Source organism: Diadema antillarum, unplaced genomic scaffold (genome assembly GCF_040938485.1).
Source record: "Diadema antillarum isolate AM-2024a unplaced genomic scaffold, OU_Dant_1.0 seq00002200_RagTag, whole genome shotgun sequence".
Lineage (NCBI taxonomy): Eukaryota > Metazoa > Echinodermata > Echinoidea > Diadematoida > Diadematidae > Diadema > Diadema antillarum.
Window position 1 is genome coordinate 125,549 of NW_027272836.1, and position 22,708 is coordinate 148,256.

Here is a 22,708-nt window from a genome sequence, read left to right on the forward strand (position 1 = left end):
TGTGTGTGTGTGTGTGTGTGTGTGTGTGTGTGTGTGTGTGTCATTGCATGTGACACTGCTTCCTTCAGTTGCATGGATGAAAAAAAATTGCATATCAAATTGCATATAAATCATCTGTGCATAAGAGTAATAAAAATATTAATTTCCAACCAAAAATATGCAGAGAATATGAAAATAAGCAAACATTACTGCATATGATTGTGTGTTTTTGTGTAAATAAAGTCAGAGGACATTAAAAAAGGGGAGATTTTATTTCATTCATTTTATTTCAATCATGTATTGTCCATATCATGGATATTTGTTATGTTCACATGCTCTTTACAAGAAAATATACAATACAATTTCATAAACAACATTTAAATGACATATAAGACATAAAAAAGTATCTTTTTGCCAACATTTTAAACATAAATTTTTTTATAACATATCTTTGTATCAACATCAATATTCAAACATTCAACCTGTTAATATATCTTTATATGATTAACATTAACTATGAATACAACATAACTAATATGGGTGGTTTATTTCCGTGTCTTGGGGGTACAGTATACAAATCCTGCAAATCATTTATTGTAATCTCCAGATGAAAAAGAATATATAACAAATATTCTTACTCTGATCAGACTCAATCTCCCCCAGCTTCTCAACATATTGCATTTATCATAAAATAAACACCATCAACTGCAATAATACAAAACCTTCCCTAAAACCGCCAGCTCAATCTATACAGCCTTCAAATCTTTCTAACCATACAACATTATCAATCAATCCAATCAATCAATTCAAAAATCCAATCATTATTATAGCCACAGTATTTGTTTTGTCTACATACTTTCTAAAAAAAATTATCAACTGTACATAAAATTGAGAAAATTGTGGTAAATCTCACATGATTGATAATCCTGCAGAGCTGCATAAATTCCACATTCTCCACCTCCTCACCAGACATAGCTGTAGAGCCCTCAGCATACAGACCAAGTCTGCTTCCTGTGGTGGATACACATACCAGTGACTTACAATATTGTCATCATTCACTATCATATTCAGTAATATCAGGGACAAAGAAATAAAAACAACAACAACAAACCCAAGAATATATGTTCTTTTCCACTTTAACAAATCATTAAATTATTAATCAATATACCTAATTCAATGCTACTTAAATGCACCTGCAATGTGGTAATCCGTTTTGTCATTAACTCAGACACTGGAAAATACATTGACTTTTCCATTTTCAATAAAAGAACTAGTGAAGCATAATACTAAAGACCAACACTGACCCATAACTTTTTGTAAATTGGTAAAATAACTCACTCACTCAGTCTCCAGTTTAGGTCTGCCTTGAAGTGCTTTGAGAGTACTAGCCATTATAATCATGGTCTACATTCCCTGGTATATTAAAGGGATAGTATAGTAATGGTGGAGACGAGGATTGGCCTTTTAACTTTTTGTGAGATACCAAGACACCACTTATGAAATAGTACAGAGCATACCATTCTAAGAGGAATTTAAAGCTTATTTGATGAAAATTGGTTTTGGAATGGCTGAGACATACAAAAACAAAGTAAAACAAAGTGATCGTAATAAAAGGTGGGTCCCACCTTTTATTAGGATCACTCTGTTTTGGATAACTCAGCCATTTCATAACCAATTTTTATCAAATAAACATTGAATTCCTCTAGGAATTACATGCTCTTTTACATTTCATAAGAAGTTTCTCATTACCTCACCAAAAAAAAAAAAAGAAGTTAGAAATCTGAATTTACGTCTCAACCAAAACTATACGATCCCTTTAAGTTTTGGGAGTACCAGTGAGTGGTAAGAAGCAGGAAGCCTTACCAACAGCTATAGCAGTCTCTGCTGAATCCCCGGTCACCATCTTGAGTGCCACTCCACTGCTGATTTGAGTCTTGATGGCTTCTCTCACCCCAGGTCTTGGGGGGTCCAGGATCCCTACCATCCCTAGGTAGGTCATGTTCTCCAGATTGGTGCCTACAGCCATGGCCAGGACTGGACAGAGGTTGGGGGGGGGGGGGGGGGGGGGGGGGGTAGGAGGGACGGGATAGAGTAAGACCACACCAGCATCAAGGCTTTCCAATTGAATTTCTCACTAGCAATCACCAAGATATAGAAAAATGCACAATTTTCCAGCAAGGTATCACAACTTCCCTTCTCCCTATGCTGTGTGCTGCTCTAATATTGTATCAATGGGATCACGGAAAAAATTACACAATAGGCATAGGCATAGGCATTCTGACTAAAGACACAAATGAACATAAATCCTCAGCCATTTATTTAGAACTCTGGAAATAGTGTAAACCAAAGGGGAAAAATTGAATGTAGGTAAGCATTATTATCATGCTATCATTATCACTATATTAGGCTTATTTCCTGGAGTGGGGGACACATTTTTTTTTACTAAGGATGGCATACTATGATCAATATGACTACAACAACAACAACTCTCCCCCCCCCAAAAAAAAAAAAAAAAAAAAACCAAATAACAAAAACAAAACAAAACAACAACAACCACAACAACAACATATCTTTAAATCACATCAATCCTTCATGCTTGTAGCTTCCCTTGTAGCTTCTTATAAACCCTGAGTGATTATCACATCTTTGCACAAAGCAATAATACAGTTATCTGAATTTGTCATGTGGCAGCTAATCCTTTATCTAAGTCCTATTCTGTCTGTCCTACTATCACTCCATTCATCCATCCATCTTTCTTCCATCTCTCTATCTCACCTCTCAATCCTGCCACACCCATCTTTCGGCATTCCTCCATGTACTCCTCCCTCCTCAGCTTGTCCAGTGCCTCCGATCTCCCACTGATGTTGCAATGGGTGCATTTTGCCAGCACCCTCTCGAGGGCGCCCTTCATGAAGTAGACTTCCTCCTGGCTGGGAGTCACATGGAGTGTGGAGTCGTGGACTCCACACTTGACTGCCATCCACTTGGATTCTGAGCTGAAGGGAATCTCCGATAGCCTTGTGTAGCGACTGCGAGAGTGGTGTAATTGCATCTGGAATTAAAAAAAAAAAAAGTTTACAGTTAAGTGAAACTCAAGCATTTAACTACTCTACTTGTCAGCTGACATGAGTTCATACTTTCATCGTGACTGTTCTACTCTGAATCGAAAAATACTGACAGAGATGTAATCTATTATCACACAACAAAGTTATCATTCAAAATGGTATGCAAGGTACAAATAGGATCATCAATAATGATGATGATAACTCACAAAGAGCGATTTACTTTAAAGATATCCCGCACTATTTCTTAACATGATAACTGTCAGTGCACTTACTTCATGATGAAAAGACCTAAAACTTCATATTATCAAGTCAGTTACATCACTACCATTCATACTCACACAAAAAGAGACAACACGTGCACACTAACTAGAGCACACATAAAACAAACTCACAAGTGCAAGCATATATACACATATACAAATATAATACGCTAACACACACACACACACACACACACACATGTATACACACGTTTAAACTCCCATGCTCACACATACATAACAAAGCAAAACAAGTGGTGGCATAAACATGATAGAAACCTTCATGGCTAAGGCAAGTAGGGCGCCCTCTGTAGGCTGACCATATAAAACATTGTCTCGAATCTCTGCATTGTTGCACACACAGCCAGCCTGAAATAAGACAAAACAAATAAAGTTACACAGATATAAAGGTGACAGATCAGGATCAAATAGGCTTTCCAATCTGCATCATAATGAAACTCACTTGCAAGTAAATACGATCTATCCCCCACACATCTAAACACATCAAATTCTGTATTATAAGTTATACATTCATATACCACAACATTTCATGTATTTGTGATGCATTACTAAAATGTTGGAACAAAGTTCTACTCTTACAGCATTTCTTCTGCTTACTCCAATCTGTAGATGATGAATTCGCACAGATAGAAGTGAATGGCTGAATGCAACTCAAAATATTTGTCTGCTTGTTTTGTCTCTTCTGATCTCTATTCAAGACACTCCTCCAAAACATTTGATACCTGTTGAACACTGCAATTCAGAATTTGATTTTGCATATGGCTGAAATAAATGAAATCTACAGATGGTTTCAAAAGGTTTGATTATGAAGAAACTGAATCAATATTTGAAGTCCTTGAAGTTTCCACCAAACAAGAAAACATCTCCCATGGCATACACCAATAAAGTGAGACTGACCTCTATGACTCTAGCAATGGACGGATGCTGGTATCCCTGAATGTACTGGTCCTCTATCAAGACTTCTCCTTCTCCATTATAGCCTACTCCAGTCACCTGATAAACATCAAAACACGACGCATGAAATAATACACCTTTTCCTCCATATCTGACATGATTGTTAAACATATTAGAAACATCTCATTTACCTGTTCAGGATGAGTCCAAAGTATACCGTGGTACTAGGGCAAGTGTCTAAGGGAAATGCAAGTTGTAGCAAAATCAGCCTGTCCTCAAAAGGTTAAAGTAGGTACAAGAACTTTGGGTTAACAAGAGATTATGAAGCTAAAATCATCTCTACTTGCTTGAAATATTACCAAAATACAATCAAATGGATGTGGCATGTGGCACACACAAAAAGTATTTTCTAAAATATCCTTCAAAGTATTTTGACATGTATGACCAACCTCTTTTCAACCTCTAACACACAGAATTGAGAACACAACTAGAGTAGGCACAAAAGTCATGATGGCTTTGACCCCTACCTCAGCCTTGGTTCCATCCGAAGTTTGTACCACCAAGGCCGTCATCTCATTTTTGGTCAGTGTCCCAGTCTTATCGGAACATATCACATTTACACAACCTGTCAGTGAAGAAAAAAGATAGATAGATAGATAGATAGATAGATAGATAGATAGAAAAAACAGGTAGATAGATAGATAGATTTTTTTTTTTTTAATGCACTCAATCAAACCGACCCTACTACCTGGTAAATGACTTAATCTATGGCAGACAAATTAAAATAAGAACTGAAACTTTATTGTGATATCATATAGTTGTTAATGCTGCATTCAGAATATCAGGACTTTATCACTTTAAAAAAAAGGAAAAAAAGCAAAAATTATCTTCATATGCAGTTTCTAAGGCTCCTGGTAGATAGGAATACACAAGTGAGCAGTAAAGACCTTGAAATTGCTTACACACACAAGATTACTCCTGCACAGGTGGATTTAAAATCCACTACATGAATGAAATGCGTTAACGTGTGTGTACACTTAGCATCAAATTTAAAACAGAGTAAAGTTCTAGTTCTCACTAGTGTTTCTACAATGGGGAGTTTTTTTACTATTGCACTTCTTTTGGCCATTCTCATCACACCCAAGGCCAGCGTCACTGTCACCACGATGGGAAGGCCCTCAGGGATCGCTGCTAACTAGACTCAAACTACAAACATTGAATACATTTAAAGGTCAGAGGTCAAACAAGCATCGAGACACCTGACATGCATATTGCCTTCCTCTGCTCTGTAGAACACAGCATATACGTCTTAGAATAAGGTTCACATGACATTATGCAAATGTAGAACGACTATATATTTTTAATGGCTTATGTTAACTTCAAAACAAGGACTATGAGTATGTAATATTGACCTATATGATTGAATGTTAGTGTTAATGTTTTAGGGCTCATGTATGTTATGTTAATGGATCTTGAGCGAGTGTTTTATGGCTTATGTAAACTTCAAAACATGGAATATGAGTATGCAATTTGATCTATATCTCATTCTGAATTTAGACTGTGTTGATATACTATAACCTAACAGCAGAAGGCTTACAGCTGTTCAAATTCCCGGTCAATAATTCTTACCAAAGCATGTACAAGTGAATCAGTAATATATATTTGTATATGGTGAGCAAACAAATTTATTAGCAACAGAATGTTTGCTTTCAATTGCCAATAGGTTAATAGTTAATCAATGTATCCAATAATAAGTTTCCTTCATTGATACAAGATATACAGATTATTCATTTGACCACGTGGCTATAAATATTTATTTTTTCTCAGCCTTGATAACTCAGAAGGACATGTTAACTTGAGGCCTATGATTACTTCAACTCCCATACGGATATTTGAGATGGTTAAACATCAAGAAATACTGATGCTTCATCCATGACTCTACAAGTTACGTCACATAATTAAATTCTTCTTTGAAAGATTGGCAAAATAATATTGATGACACTTTTCGTGATTTTTGCAACGTCTAAGGTTCACATAACTTTTATTTCTATCAGAATTATTCATAATCTTTTATGTCATGTATAAACTTGATCAAATAACATATCCATCACTCTGACACTGCTCTCTATTACACCGTCTTGGAATGTGGGAATGACCTGAAATGTCAAATTTGGTGCTCTTTTTTCAAGAAAGATGTGTCTTTAGAAGTGCCACCCTGCACAATCAGTAGTCTTTCATTTACAAATATTGATCAACATTTTTCTTTTCTTGTCTTTATTTTTTTGGTAACATTATCCTGTAATTAGCATTTCAGGTTTTCACAGCATTTCACAGTTAAAGGTCATGACTTACTTGCTAAAAAAGTGGGGAAGCTACAAACAAGTTTTTGCATTTATCAATTCTTGTCATAGTAATTGAGCAGGTTTGACATATTTGTATCCTGGCAATGCACACTATAGCATGGTCACAGTGCACACAAACACTGCAGCACCAAATGTAATCCATATGCCCCTTTATATCTTGACATCTGATCAGTGATGTAAGCTGTAGCTAAGACTGTGGAGAGGTGGAGTGGGCATCTTACCTTACACCAATGGTGAACATGTCTAGGAGTCTCCTACTCTGTACCCAGCCCAGTAGCATGATACCACCAATGATACAGAAAGAGTAGAAAGACAGCTGCTTGCCAAGGCTGTCCATGCTCTTCTGTAATGGGGTCTTAGGGGCCTGAAAAAAAAAAAAAAAAAAACGGATGCGGTTACCAAAGCACCAAATGTCAAAGAAGTCTTCAGCGATGCAGTCAAACCTTACGCTACTTAACTTGAATGTTCTAATACAAGTTATATCTGCAATTAACTCTTATGTAGAACACATAATTTTATTGATGGACCTAGGAAAGCTCCAAAAAAAAATATTCATCTTTAAAACCCTTTGCAGGAAATGCAAGAAAAGAGCAAATCATCCTAATTGCAGATGTACACTACTTTGATGGGCTGAAAGTTTCAGGGTACTAACTTGTCGTCTCAATTACTAACTTGGCCAAAAGAGTTACATGGCAGTGGGGCTACCAGTATATAAAAAAGACATGATACATACACAGTACATATGTTGCATGTGATCAAATTTGTTGTTTTACAGGAACTAACCTCTTCAGCTTTCATCATCTTGAAGATGTCCCCAAATTGTGAGTTCTCTCCAGTTCCGATGACAATACCCTACAGTGGACATAAAAAAAAGATACTAGTTGAGGTTGTCATAGCAACCCTTGTCTCATCATGTTTTCTTGTTGCAATGGTAAGTGACTATGGCAATGTTGGCAGAAATGGTAAACAGACTCTGTAAAAGTGATGATGGTGGTGATGGAGTAAGATCTATGGTACGTAACAGTCATCGGCCATGTTGGCAATGATGTTGAAGGTGGTGGTAGAAGTTGGGTAAACTTAGGAGTGAGAGGTGGCGCTGGCAATGTCAAGAAGTGACAGATGAGTGGTAAAAGGCGGTGTCACTGGAGGTATTGGTGCTGATGGTGATGGCAGTGGCAGGTCAGCAGTAGATCAACAGTACCATTGGTGGTGTTGATGAGGTTGGTGGTGGCAGCAACTGCAGAGCAAATGGTAGTATCAGTGGTGGTCGTGGATCTAAAATAAGTAGACCTCCCAAACATTTCCTGTGGAGTTTTGACCAGAGGTTGCGCAGAGGGTAGACTTTCAAAAGAGGGTTCATATTTGTAATGATAGTAGTAATTACAGCAGTGTTGGTAATATTGGTTGTTTTGATAAAGACAGAGCTGGTAGTGGCAATGGGGGGGGGGGGGGGGAGGGGCTTTACGACTGTTGATCATCAAGCCAAGAGGCAAGAGCCTGAAGTATGAGTTTAACTGTCAGTTTTACGATGTGATAGACAAGAAGGATAAGAATGGCAACAGGCAGCATATTTTAAGAAAAGAAATAAGGAGTGGAATAGGAGAATGAACAATATTATTATCACTACAAAAGAGGATATATGAAGTCCATGACAGGAAGATATATGAGACAGAAAGAAGAGAAGATGAAGCCAACTCACCATCCCGTGCCCATTTCTGATAAGAGTTCCCATGTATGCAATGTTCTTCATGGTTGTCCTCTTGCCACTGCTAGTCTTGCTTTGAGCATGAATGGTTTTATGACTGGGTTTGGTCTCTCCTGTGAAGCTGGACTCATCAACAGCAAGGTCAACAGCCTGGCATAGATAAAAAGAAAATAAGACTTTAAAAAGGCTTCTCTGAAGAATAGTGAATTTTGTTCCAGAGAATACAAACAATAAAATCTCTTACTAGATGCCATCCACAAATTGACATACTCAAAGAAGTCACTTACACGGTTAGTCCCAGCATTACAAATAGCATTTAATTTGCCATTAAGAATAAATATGTTGGTGCATTTCATAAAGCTCCTGAATTAGTACGATATCATATGCAAAGTAAATACAGCATTTTTTTCCCCAGCACATTGTGTGTGTGTGTGTGTGTGTGTGTGTGTGTGTGTGTTTAAATAGAAAATAATTCATGCGGTAGGTACATTATGGTTGTTTGCATCCTCAATCAATGGCCTGTGACATATTCACAGCGAGATTCATCTCTATTGTCCGGGGACTGAAACACCCCCAAATCCCTATCCCAACCAACCCTCACCACACACACACACACACACACTGACACACAAACACTCAATATTCCATTAATACAATGTACTATGCTACTGAGACTGCGGTGTAAAATACAATGGACAAATCTAGATCATACACCCATAGCAGTGCAGTACTAAATATGACACACATCTTGCTATTAAATGCCCTACTGTTTGACTCCTCACACAATCTTATCTGAACCAACAAACCTTTATGAGCCTCATGTCCGCAGGAACTCTGTCCCCTATGGACAGCTGGACAAGGTCACCTGGGGTCAGTGACCTTGCTAGGAATTCCTTCAGCTGACCATCTCTTATACTGAAGAAGAGATTAAAATTTAAAACAAAATCATTGTATTTCAGTCCTTACCTCCAGAAAATAGATGACAGGAGCAAATAGTACTGAAGGGTTTAAAGCTCAGTCACCTGATTGTTAATCAACAAAGTGTTTCATAAATCTATTGAAATGAATTTTCATAATAGTTATGAAAAATAGTACCATAAGGAAAACAAACATAATCATGTCAGGGGCAAAATAATAAACAATGCAACTGCTACTTGGAATACTGGTAAGCATTGATACAATGTATTTACCTGGTATGCAAAATTAGTCGTTTTGTTTCTTGCTTTATCTTAATCTTCAGTACTTAAACAATTTAGTGCATGCCTTGACATGTATCTGGCTTAAAGCTGAAGTAAAGACTAACATGTTAGAGACTTACCAGCGGCAGACTGGAGGCACCATATTACTCAGCTTTTCGAGAGATTTCTCAGAGCGATACTCCTACAGTAAGATAGGAAAAACATTAGAATAATCACAATTCATAATATATGTGAATTTCATGTGATTGGATTTACTGAAAATGCAAAATGAGGGATATTTAATGCTTTCACTGCAGTCATGTGTCGCTCATCATGAAAGATCTACTCTCTAGTCATGATTTAATGTTTAAAAAAAAATCAATGTAAATAAAAATTTACAAAAGTGGTCTTGAAGACTATGATAGCATTTTAACTACAAATACCACTACTGCTGCTCTTAGTATTTAAACACTACATGTTGCATTTTATAGTAACAGCTACTGTTTTTCAATCGACAACTAATCAAAGCAACCATCAAGACTAGTAAATTCTGGTTCAGCCACAGCAGCTTTATCTTCACAGTGTGAAAATGATTTCAAGATTTTTGCCATAAAACTAACTCACCTGAACAAATGCCACAGTGACCACTATAATGATGGCCTGTATGGTGGGAAAAGTCAATAATGGGTTAGAAGCTTGAACCGACTAAAAACAATAGATTAATGATTGTAAAACGTGAAAAGGTGCATTCAACATGATTCCTATATCCATTGCATCTCTCCCTCATTTGCTCTCCCCACCCCCCCCCCCCCCCCCCACATCCCTTGAAAATAAGGGATAGAGGCAAGGATATACAGTGCACTCCCGTTACAACGAACATGGTTATAATGAAACTCTGGTTACAACAAAGTAAAAATTCAGTCCGCAACATTATCCACTCTTTGGTTTTTTTTGCTTATTTTTTCGATTATAATGACATTTCAATTTCAATATAACGAAAGAAAACTACCGGTCTCTAGGACTTCATTACAATGGGAGTCCACTGTACATATACAAAGCTCTATACATGCACAGTTTGCTAACTGTCTTTGTGCCCATATTAAAACAAATACGCCTCACAGACATAGCCAGTCATTTGTTTGATGTTTTAAAGCAAATAAAACTTCCTGACAGGAGAATGATAGCAATCCCCTACAAAAACAAAGAAACCTGTCTATATGCGTAGAAACTACAACAATCCACCAGAATACTGCATTATCTCCTGCCAGTCTCATAGCTCTGACAAACTACTAAACTCATACATGACATTGCCATACAGACTGCTTGATCAAACAGATACCGGTACAAAGAAAACCCATACGACATCAGAGTTTATTCTACAAATGTGCCTGTGATGGAATTTGAAAGAGATCAGAGACTCCCATTTACACTGTTTTGGCATAGTTTGCATAGTCTTCTTTATCCAGTCAGATGTAAACAAAGAAAACCTGCACAATACTACAGCTGTAAGTTTCCAGAGCGTGCTCATAACCATTGAGCTCACTGATATTGAAGCATTTAATACAATGTTTGACTTTGTCTACGTACACACCAGTTTTCACGGACAGAGAACCACTCCTTTCCATGCTGTTACAGATGATGTACAATCGACCAAAGCACATTCATAACAAGGAGACAAAATGCTATCATATATGAAAGATAGCTTGTGTTTGTATCTTCCACTGAATGGAGCTGGGTTTTGCTTTGTTTTGTTTTGTTTTTTGTTTTGTTTTATTTTGGTCTTTAATGTTTACAGAGTGCTTACTTGATGGTTTATTCACTGAAATACATGCACATATATCCTTTGGCCTCTATAACAAATATTGTACTGGAGTAGGAAAAGCAGAGCCTTACTCATCTTACCATTGTGATGCTGAAGGCATCATCAAACTGACCCATCACCACGGAAACCACAGCTGAGACTAGTAGCAACATGATGAGGGGGTCCTTGAACTATAGAAGACAAGTGATCATTCCAGTATTATGTGTTTATAAAAATGCAACTGTAGCAATTGGCTTTCAAGACACTATTTTTTTTTTAATCATACACACATTTCTACCTTGCAGAGCTAATCTTGATGTAGTAAAGTACAAAGGCACCTCTACAACACATCGTATCTGTCATAATGTAAAGGTGAAGTGTATTTCAATACCACAGTGGATAAATGCAATACACATACTTGGCAGTAATGCCCTGTCCTCTTTTAATTTCTTTTACATCTTATTTTTTTTCTTTCTTTCATTCTTTTTTTTTTTTGGCCTCCGAAATAGGTTGGTAAACAACACAAAAAAACAAAACACACACACACTCAATTTATGTTAAACTACCAGTGACGCCATACATTGCCTGATTATGCTAATTATAAATCTTCACAGGATAGGCTGTTTACTTTTAGTTGCAAGACCTCCACATTCACTGACAATATTAATGATCAAATCTCTTTACCGCATCAACATGTGACATTTTACATGGAATAATCTTTCCTTGATCATAACATAAATTAGGCCGAATCCGTCATGGGACAGAGAGAATGTCAGGTACTGTAAAAGTGGATATTTTTGTGTGAGTGACTTTCGCACTTGGCTGGGTAAGATGAGTTTTGCATGTTTTTAATTCCGCGGAATCAGGACATTAACTCACTGGAACATATGACATGCAAAAACATTCACATGCTTTTATTTTCACGCTAGTATCTGGTTGCGCGAAATGCGCAAAAATTTGAACACCGTGAGAATTTCCACTTTTACACACAAAAACAAATAACTGACACGATCAACCAACTTAAAGGGGATGGCTAGTAACTGATCAATGGGAATCAGTGGAAATGCTGGGAGATGATTGTTCCAATCCTTATGGGATTCATTCAAGAGTTCATTGTATTTCTATTGTTGTGTGAAAATGATTTGCTTCAGAACGGTCTCATATTCAAGTAATGTGCAGATTAATGCTCCGTCACTGACCAGGGACGCTAACCTGGAAGCATTAAACTGCACATTACTTGAATATGAGACCATTCTGAAGCAAATCATTTTCACACAACAATATATATACCATGAACTCTTGAATGAATCCCATAAGGATTGGAACAATTATCTCCCAGCAATTCCACTGATTCCCACTGATCAGTTACTAGCCTTCCCCTTTAATTCACACACCTGCCCCAAGTACTTCTGCCACAAGGGTTCTTCTTTGGTGATCTCAAACTCATTGGGGCCGTGGAGCAGGAGGCGTCTTTGTGCTTTCTGCTCGTCTAAGCCCTTCTCTGGGTCAGCACCGAGTCGGTCAATGACATCGTCCACTGACAGGCCAGCAGCTTCACTGGCCGAGAGGAACTGCATCATTTTATCATCCTCCTATCAAAAGATCAAAGGCATTGCACGCATGTGTCGTATGTCCAAGAAAAAATTACAACGGGACCCTCTGCACCAATAACTTTAAAAATAGTTTAATCAATTCAAATATACTTTCAGGGCGAAACTATAACTTATCCCCCACATTTTACAGAAAACCCCGTTCGATTTGCTTCGGTGGTCAAAGAGAAATGAGGATTTTTGTACAGCATGTCAGGAATCCCTTCCCTCCAAGTTCTGTCCACTGTGTTCACACATTGATATGCAGTTCCAAGAGCATCCAAAACTTGGAAGAATCAGACCCATGACCTGCCTTACAATGACCCGCATTTCTCTGTGACTACTTAATGAAGTTGAATGGGGTTTTCTGCAAAATAGAGCTAAGATGTTATATCTTAAGACACTGAAACAGCATGCAGACAGTTTAATCACATTATCAATGCAAAAATCCGGTTGTGATTTTTTTTGGGGGGACATACTGTATACTCAACTTCAGTGGTGATTGGTCGGTAAAACAAGTATCAATGCTAGGAAGAGAGTCAACAAGTCACTGCACATTCACTATGAGCCAACTACTATTCTTATTCCATCAAGATGTATGAAATGAATTCTTATTCCTTCTTTCTTATTTCACACAATGTGCTAATGAGCTTGTGATACTTTGCAACAACCTCTTTCTGTGGGGTAGCGAGAATCCTGCGATCTCATTGATGGAGAGCTATGTGTTAATTTTGTTCTGGCCGCACGCTGAGTCACAGTGGTAAACATGTTATTGCGCACTTGTAGCAAGAGTAAGCGCACTTGTAACAAAGGTTTGCACACTAAGCAAGCGTTCGCGCACTCAGTACGAGACGTCTATTGGCTAAAACAATCATGCATCAGTTTTTACTGGATGCATGGTTCTGAAGAAAAACCATGCGTCTAGTAAAAACTGATGCATGGTTTTCGGGCTCTCATCTATGGCAAGCCAAAAGGAAATGCATCCAGTAAATTTGTCATTGGGTAACACGATAGAAAAATGGGTTTTTGGCAAGAAAATTACCCATTCTATAAAACAGATGACACACATGTCTTTTCGTGCGTCAGTCGGAATATAGTGTGCATGCGGTAACTATGGAATTTAGCTTAAACCCACGAGGCGAAGCCGAGTGGGTTAAGCATTCCATAGTTACCTTATGCACACAATTCCGACTGACACACTCAGACCTATACGTCATTTGTATACTATACAAATTACTATCAGGATATTAGTATACAAATGATGCACAGGACAGAGTGGATCGGTGAGAATTGGATGCACGAGTTTAACTTTGGAACTGTTTAAACCCACGAGCACAGCGAGTGGGTTTTAGACTGTTCCAAATTTAAACGAGAGCATCCAATTCTCATTGATCCACGAAATAGGCCTGTGCATCATTTGTGTTATAAGATGGGCCCGTAAATTCATGAAATACAACCATTTCCCCCATCATGCGTCCGGTACACCTACAACACTGTACAAGACTTGAGACATGCGTTCGGATTTTACCGGACGCATGGCCATGCGTTCAGATTTTACTGGACGCATGGCTCACTGTGGATCAGTAAAAATCAATGCATGACAATTGACCCATCAGATTGCAGAGATTCTAAAGCCCATTTTATAACAATATATAATCACACAGAATGACTGATACAAGTCATGTGTACTTTCATGATAATAACAGTAATGATAATGATGTACATAGATGTATATAAGGTACCAAATCCACCTAATAATTAATTGCTGAAGGCACAACTTGTGAAAAATATGTACTACATGCACATGATTGCCCAGACTGCACAGACACACAACATTGCCATCAAGGTAAGAGAGCACAGCCATATCAAATGCCATCCTCTTTTTCAGCTCTGCAAAACAAATTTCTACCCTGTGAAATATGCAGGCACTCAGAACTATCCTTAAAACAAAAAACAAACAATAAAACAATCAAACAAAAAAGATAGGACTTGTGAGTGATTGCAATATGGTTGAGCTGGAAATGATTGATACATCCCTGGCCCAACTGTGGTGGAGATTTATTTACAGAGATGAAGAGGGAAACGTGTCTCTACTTCAGTTTGCTATGGCTGAGGTAATAGAGGAAATGCCTAGATCCATTATACTGTCATTGTACTGGATACCAGACTAATCCATAATATACATGTACATCATAGAAGAACTGGACATTAGAGGGAAGATTCCCCAAAATAAACATGTGGATTGAGTGAATGCAGCAATATCAATAGTAGAACACATCAGTCAAGTTTGAGAAAATGTGGACAACCTCTTCAAATGTTAAAAATTGTTAACGTTTTTGTACTGCCATTGTTGGATGAGAAGAATATCAACAGTTTGTGACATCACAGCAGAACAACAATATAAGAAATTTTACATTTAATTTCTCAAAATCGGTTTTCTAGCATAATGACAGAGCAATTGACTTACCTTTTTCAGAAGGCAGAGGCAATGATATTACCCTTAATATTACTGGTATGTACATCACATGTATGTCCATGACAGGTCAAACAAATGTGTACTTTTCTTAATGAAATAAATATTTGTTGAATTCTCTTTATATTTTGCTTTCTGTAATGACGTCACAAACTGTTGTAGTCTTCTCATCCAACAATGGCTGCACCAAAACTTTGAAACTTTGAAACATCAAAACTTTTGAGCGAACTGTGTGTTCTACAAATATTGCTGTATTCCATTCAATCCACATATATCAGGCCCGTAACTAGGATTTTTATGGGGGTGGGGGTTCAAAATTGGAAATAGAGGACCTTTCTGAGGGAGTTAAGCAACCAAGCAGGATAGGGTCTCACTCTGGGAGGGGTATATTTTCAAACGTAAAAACAATCAATTCTTCACCTTTAATAGTTCGGTTTGACACATGTATCAGCCATGAAGAAAAGTCTCTGATCATCTTCGTGCCTATATACTGAATTGTTCTCATACAAGCGCGCGGGAACACTTTTGTTTTTGTTTCTTTGTTTGTTTGTTTTTTGGGGGTGAGGGGCAAAATCTCGACGGGGGCACATTATGTGACGGTGTGAAAACCTCGGCGAGGGAGCGAAGCGACCGAGCGGGGGTACCATGGTAGGGACTGTTTGTAAAAACAGAGTACAAAAGTCACAGCATTTAAAAGCAAATTTCTAGGAAATTACACATACAGTGTAATGGAAAAATTTAGTGTGAAGGACTATGATTATAACATACGGGGGTACATTTATGTGACGGTGTAAGATCCTCGGCGAGGGAGCGAGCGACCGAGCAGGGGAGGGAGTGGGAGGGGCCCACAGTAGGGACTTTTTGTAAAAACAGAGTACAAAAGTCGCATTTATAGAGCATTTAAAAGTTAAAACTAGGAAATTAAACTTAGGTAAAAAAAAAAATTTAGAGCGAAGGACTATGATTATAAGATACCAACGGGGGGGTACATTTTGATGTGACGGTGTGAGATCCTTGGCGAGGGAGCGAAGCAACCGAGCAGGGGGAGGATGTGGGAGGGGGAATCCCCACCTCCCACGGTAGGGATTTTTTGTAAAAACAGAGTACAAAAGTCGAGCTTATATAACATTTAAAAGCAAATTTCTAGGAAATTAAACATAGTGAAAAAAAAATAGTGCGAAGGACTGTAATTATAACATACGGGGTTACATTTATGTGAACGTGTGAGATCCTCGGCGAGGGAGCGAAGCAACCGAGCGGGGAAAGGATGTGGGAGGGGGATATCCCCCTCCCACGGTAGGGACTTTTTGTAAAAACAGAGTACAAAAGTCGTGTCTGTTGTGGTTCACTCAGCAAACTTCCAGGCTTACACGTTGTTGCAATAAAGAGATGTAGGACGAGCGTTTACCATAAAAGACCTTTGTAGCTTCCTTTATTCTCTCTTGCATATGACGTACAATACTTGATGCAATGTAACGCAATGCAGTACAGTGAGGTATGATATCGTAAAACAGTAACGTGCGGTGGTATGCGGTGCATGGTACGATATGCAGTAGCAGTAGTAGCTGTAGATACTGTTACTAGTAGCTAGTTGTAGTATATGCAGTAGTAAAATTCAACAACTGTGTCTGTTACACCTGAAATAATGATCAAACACACATAATATAAACACAGTTAACTCAACTTTCTGTTATGTGTACAAGTTATGCCAATCAATACAACTGTACATGCATTCACCTTTCCCTGAATGCTATAACAAATACACTTGAAGTGTATCTTTCAACTTCTGTTAAATTTTGGCACCAAATTCCTTCACATGTGCATGTGCCACCAAAGGAAAAAAGATTCACACATTCATGTTCATGCACATGTCTAAACTATCTTGCAAGTCATGATATAATCGACATCAGCTGTTGCTGTTATATCTTTGTGTTATATTGTCCAAAGGTATCAATGAAATATCTTTTTGCTCATACAGGGTTTTGTTCTTTGTTTTTACATAAACAGTCCTTGCTCATCATCAATACATCACTGGTTAGAAATCTGTTGCATCCAACATACATGTATTATCCAACCTTTACCAATAGGTAAACCAGTTGCAAGTTTAACATGTGAATGATTCTTTGATTGCATCTCACAGGACTGCCTAACTACCATAAATCAGCCACTCGAGGAGTTTGTTCATGTGAAACAGGCTGAAATAATAAACTGTGCCACTACTTTGTTTAATTATTCCCAATATAAACGTCTGCAATGACATTATACAGTATATGTGATTATTACCAAAGAGCGCCTAATTTGAGACTATGCGAAAGCCGTATCACCTTATATTTACCCCAAAATATCACTCCGCCTCTTTTATTGGCGTGAACCGGTTACCAAGGAACACCAAGCCAGCTAATTACTAATAAAATAGTTCCTGAACAGACCGAATTCACATTATTTTTACTGCAACTGCGAATTCACCTCAAACACAATTATCAATCCTTACAATTGTTCTTCAAACAATCAATAACACTCCATATCGCTTTCTCAAACCCCAATCAGACACCAAATGTCTTTTAAACTTGCACTAGTTACAGCACGCTCAAGGGCCGTCAATCAAACTTTCAATAGGCATGTGCACACAATGTCAATGTCATGAACGATCGAAGCTAAGAATGCTAACTGATCGAGCAAACCACAAATCTAACAATCACCCTTTGCACTTTCAAATTGATCCACAAGGGTCACAAAACTATAGATTTTCAGGTCTAACAATCCCACCTTCTTAACTGGCATAAATCTTACAAAAAGACACTCGGTTCTGGAAGTTGCGAATGAGTGCTTCATCTCGAATACTCGCTGTGTGGTGATGCATCATAAAACACGCCAGACGCACGCTAGTCTCTTCACCAGCCGTGCTTAACTATCCAAACAAATTATATGAAGCACAGTTAACACTGTATCAAGAAGTGTACAAATGGCAAGATATGGGTATAAACTTATAATAATTGCTTCCAGTCAGCAATATCTCAAACACGCCATGCCTTTGGAGAGGCAATTAAAAAATAAGTGTACAAATGTATGCCACCTTCATTATTAACATGTCATATCATGACAGTGTCTATAGAGCATTTAAAAACAAATTGCAAGGGAATTAAACATGGCGAAAAAAAATAATAGTGTGAAGGACTACTATTATATCATACGGGGGTACATTATGTGACGGTGTGAGATTCTTGGCGAGGGTGTTGGAGGGGGGTAAAACAAACATCACTGCGAAGGACTATCATCATAACTTATTTTACCATGTACGGGCAGAGCGAGCGAGCCACTTTCACTTTGCCATTCGTCTGAAATGTATTCATTAAAAGCTTAAACCTGATCACATAGTTCGAGCAATAAAAATTATTCTTATATTGCTAAAAAGCATAGAAGGGAAAATCTAAGGTTTACTAAAGGTATGTTTCAGGGGGCACACTCGAGGACGTGAGCGCGAGGCTACCATCTTTACACTAAATTTACTCATAAGTAAATATTAGTGTATAGATATTAAAGTGTATATTAATAATGAATGATGATTTTTGCCCCATTAGGAGCAAAAATTTTGCATTTTCGGTTATGAAATTGACACCTTTTAGACAAGAAAAGTGCCTTTATTGTTCATATTGGTCTTTAAATAATTGATTAATTATTTGTTACAGGGGGCACTTGGGGGGGGGGAGCAAAAACTCTTTTTGCCCCCCAAAATTGTATTTTTTTGGGGGGGGGGGGCAAGTGCCACTTGTAGACATTGCATTGAGATTGCATTAATCTCCATGAACATAAGACAAGCAGACAGGATCAATGCACACAGTGTTGTATTTCTCCATTGTCCCTTCAAAATGTGAAAATATTTTGTAATTCGGTACTTAACCCTTGGCGCTGAAGACAACTCTTGACTTCTCATCCATTATGACACTACCATTTCCTCCCTACCCCCCCCCCCCCACCCACAAAAAAAAAATCCAATAACAACTACTTAATTGATGAAATTAAATGTTCCAATACCTTAAATCCAGAGAGAGGAATTTGAAACTTAATTTGACACTTGGAGTTAGTCTGCAATACCATTTTATAGACAAATTGAGATTGTCTTCATCCAAGGATGATTCCTACCCATTTGAGCCTTCAACAACACAGAGCTAGGAAAGGTTTTTTATATCAAGACTGCTTGATACAAGGCAACCAATCTAGGCACAAAAGTGCACGGGACACTCTATCTCGGGTCACCTAAAATGGGAAGGGTAGGGGTGGGTGGTTACACATGATCAGTTTACAGTGATATACTGTACATGATACAATCATTCTTTGCCATACATTGTACACGTATGTGATCCTGTGATAACCTTGGCTATTGTTTACAACACTAGTATAACTTTACATCCTGCTTACTCAGGACTTGCCTGTGCTCATCTTTGCAGAGAGAACAATTCCATTGTGTGTGAACGATTAATGCAATATAAATATGAAAGGATGAAATAATGTGGAACCTTGCCACAATCAAACCAAATCTATAAGCCAGTTCGTAATTAGCTCATGGGCATGTTGCCATTGTTGGTACAAATGACGTTTCTTTTTTCTCAGTTGGTTAGGCACTTCATTCATTTTCAAAGAGACATTATGCTTACCGTTAAGCTTGCCCAACGTAACAATTCATGGAATACGTGTTCAAAGAATGAATGAACTTGCATAGACCAGGTGACCAGAATGGTCCCTCAATCAACCGTTGGGGAAGCATCCATTTCATTGCTTTGCATTGAATGCATTAAAAAACTAATTATTCATATTGCCAAATACCAGGCTTGCTGTCAGGTGGATACATAACTAGCAAGCAACATTTACAAGGATTGCATGAATAATCATTATATGACAGATGCTTATCTCAGTGAATTTAAAAACGAACGTGCCTCTTGGTACAAATGACCTTTTTCTGCTCATATGCAAAGTGGAACTACATGTACGAACTGTCTTATTTGATATCCATAGAATAGAATCTACAACTAGAAGGGTGTTCCCAATATCTAGACAAATCTTGATGGGAATGGTAAATAATATGACGAAACAGTTGAGTGCTGCACATGTACATTGTATCTCTTAGGTGCTACAATGTTTCTGCTGAACATCTGCTCAAGAAAGTCAATCAATCAATTCACATCTGGCAACCATGCATGCCAGCATGAAACTCACTTTGACATTGCTCAGCAGTTTTTATTAGACCCTTTGAGTCATAACTGGTGCCCACATGTTAACAATTTGCTCAGCTTTCACTTTTCAGTGATACTTCATAGATTTTACAGGCATGGCACAGGTACATCATGCATACGCTGTACAACTGTAGCTGACAAACACTTTAATCATACGTACAGCTGTACTACAAACCAATGAATCTAATCAACATATTGCACATGTGGCATTAGATCAATGACCACAAAAGTGTGTACAGTTGCCATGACTAGGGCAACTTAGGTATAGACTTTTCTCCTTGTCCCAATCTAAAAATTGAGCTTTCCACAAACTATGCAAAGTTCAATACATATCAATAGGCATTCACATCATACCATAGCTTGCATCGATACTTTGATGAATATTACTAATATGCTCAGAATGTCATATATGTACCTATATGCGCTCATCAAAGACAACAATTTTAGGTACATGCATGTGTCTAAGTAAAATCACTGATTATTTGTCTTTGTGAAATAAATCCTAAACAAAATTTATGTTCTGCAAAAATATCATTTGAAAAATATATCCTGTTTAATCAACTTTCTGTCCCATATAAGTGGCAATATTGACAGGCCTTGCAAGTGTCAGAGTAATGTTGTTTCCTTAATTAGTTCCATCTATCCAAGTCCCAGCTAAAACCTGACAACTGCATAGATATGAATCATGTTGTCTTCTTGCATTATGCAAATCAGTCACATAATTTATTTGTGAAGAAAGAAGTTCATCCCTGAGAGGTTAGAAAGGGATCTTTCATTTGAAGGACAAGTTTGAATACAGGTAGCACAAATCTGGGTATGTCCAGCAAATAATGGAAACATCATGAATCCTATATGTAATATCAACACTTGTAATTCCTCATTTTCTGAATGGCAAAAAAGGCTGTCTTGATCACGTAATTACAATACAGCTTGTACAGTACAAATGTGAGGTACTTCGCTGAGACACACATACTAAATGACATATCTGATTAAAAAATGAACTGACATTACAAATGAGGTTAGTGCTAAAAGTTTTAAACCCCAAACATTGCTTTTTATTTTATATATATATATATATATATTTTAAATCTCGGTCAGAATTCACGAATACAACAGAGCCTATTGCAAGAAGATATATTGTAAGTTGGTATATCGTAAGTTGGAAAACTCGCACTCACTATAGCTGCAGCCAGCTCCAAACAACCAGTCTGCCTGGAGCATGTACGTTGATATTGTGGTAATTAAAAACAATTTCAAAACTCTGTAGAGAACATGATCCTGATCAGAACTGTTTAATTGTGAGCATGCTCCCACTAGAATTTGCTAACATTTCTGACATTAAAAAAAAAAAAATATTAGAATGCAACGTGTGAGAAGTCTTCATACAATCAAAAAGCATCACAGTTTCACAAACTTCACGTCACTCAAAATAACAAGCCAATAATGGGTGTTTCTACTTTGATGCTGTGACATTCCAGTGCATGAAAAGTTTGAAATCAGTTCTACAATGTATATGATTATGAAACCCTTTCAAACTTACCACCCATTTCCAGGCAATATCTAAGGAGGTCATTGATAGATATAGTGCACACACAATATTTATGTTAAAAGGGCATTGTACCGGTTTTTTATTTTTTTATATGTTGTTCTTTTAATTCTAAAAGACCCAGCGGTGCAAACAGAATCAAAATTTCATAACGATTTAGTCCGTAATTTCATGTTGAAAATGAAAATTTTTGGGCGAGAATTATGCTAATGAGCTGACGAGCCCGGATGTCGTGATGTCACAGGTGCCAAATGTTTCACTGATTACAAGCCCTTGCATACGCGTGCGTTAAATCGTGCCGAGTAGCAGACGACGCTTAGGCCCAATTTTAGCTAGCAGGCGGCACTTGTGTACTGTCCTATCCATGCAGCTGTCTCAAATTTCGCTGAACCAAATCGCACCAAAATTACAGGATATACTTCTAAGCATATTTCAAAATACCGTATTATATTTGAACGAAATCTGTAATCGAGAAGTATCAATATTGACGCCGAATTTCAAGATGTCACTAAAAAAAACCTCACTCTTCGCAAGAGATCTTGGTAAACGCGATATGCACAATCTAAAACTGAAGTTAGCCGACTAGTGCTGTGCGAACGGGGAATT

The 22,708-nt window shown here is 37.7% G+C and overlaps 1 protein-coding gene across 1 annotated transcript in view; it reads right to left on the minus strand.

The window, feature by feature from the left end:
• The window catches only part of LOC139714238 (calcium-transporting ATPase type 2C member 1-like), a 31,224-nt gene that overhangs the window by 5,584 nt on the left and 2,932 nt on the right, over positions 1 to 22,708 (minus strand). The window contains exons 2-16 of the mRNA XM_071625954.1: positions 12,661 to 12,858; positions 11,368 to 11,457; positions 10,090 to 10,125; positions 9,606 to 9,667; positions 9,094 to 9,202; positions 8,282 to 8,437; positions 7,366 to 7,434; positions 6,804 to 6,946; positions 5,495 to 5,505; positions 4,747 to 4,844; positions 4,223 to 4,318; positions 3,584 to 3,673; positions 2,755 to 3,031; positions 1,843 to 2,013; positions 893 to 990 (exon numbers count right to left, since the gene is read on the minus strand). Of these exons, the coding sequence (XP_071482055.1) occupies positions 893 to 990; positions 1,843 to 2,013; positions 2,755 to 3,031; positions 3,584 to 3,673; positions 4,223 to 4,318; positions 4,747 to 4,844; positions 5,495 to 5,505; positions 6,804 to 6,946; positions 7,366 to 7,434; positions 8,282 to 8,437; positions 9,094 to 9,202; positions 9,606 to 9,667; positions 10,090 to 10,125; positions 11,368 to 11,457; positions 12,661 to 12,858 (1,704 nt within the window). The remainder of the gene's footprint in view (positions 1 to 892; positions 991 to 1,842; positions 2,014 to 2,754; positions 3,032 to 3,583; positions 3,674 to 4,222; positions 4,319 to 4,746; positions 4,845 to 5,494; positions 5,506 to 6,803; positions 6,947 to 7,365; positions 7,435 to 8,281; positions 8,438 to 9,093; positions 9,203 to 9,605; positions 9,668 to 10,089; positions 10,126 to 11,367; positions 11,458 to 12,660; positions 12,859 to 22,708) is intronic.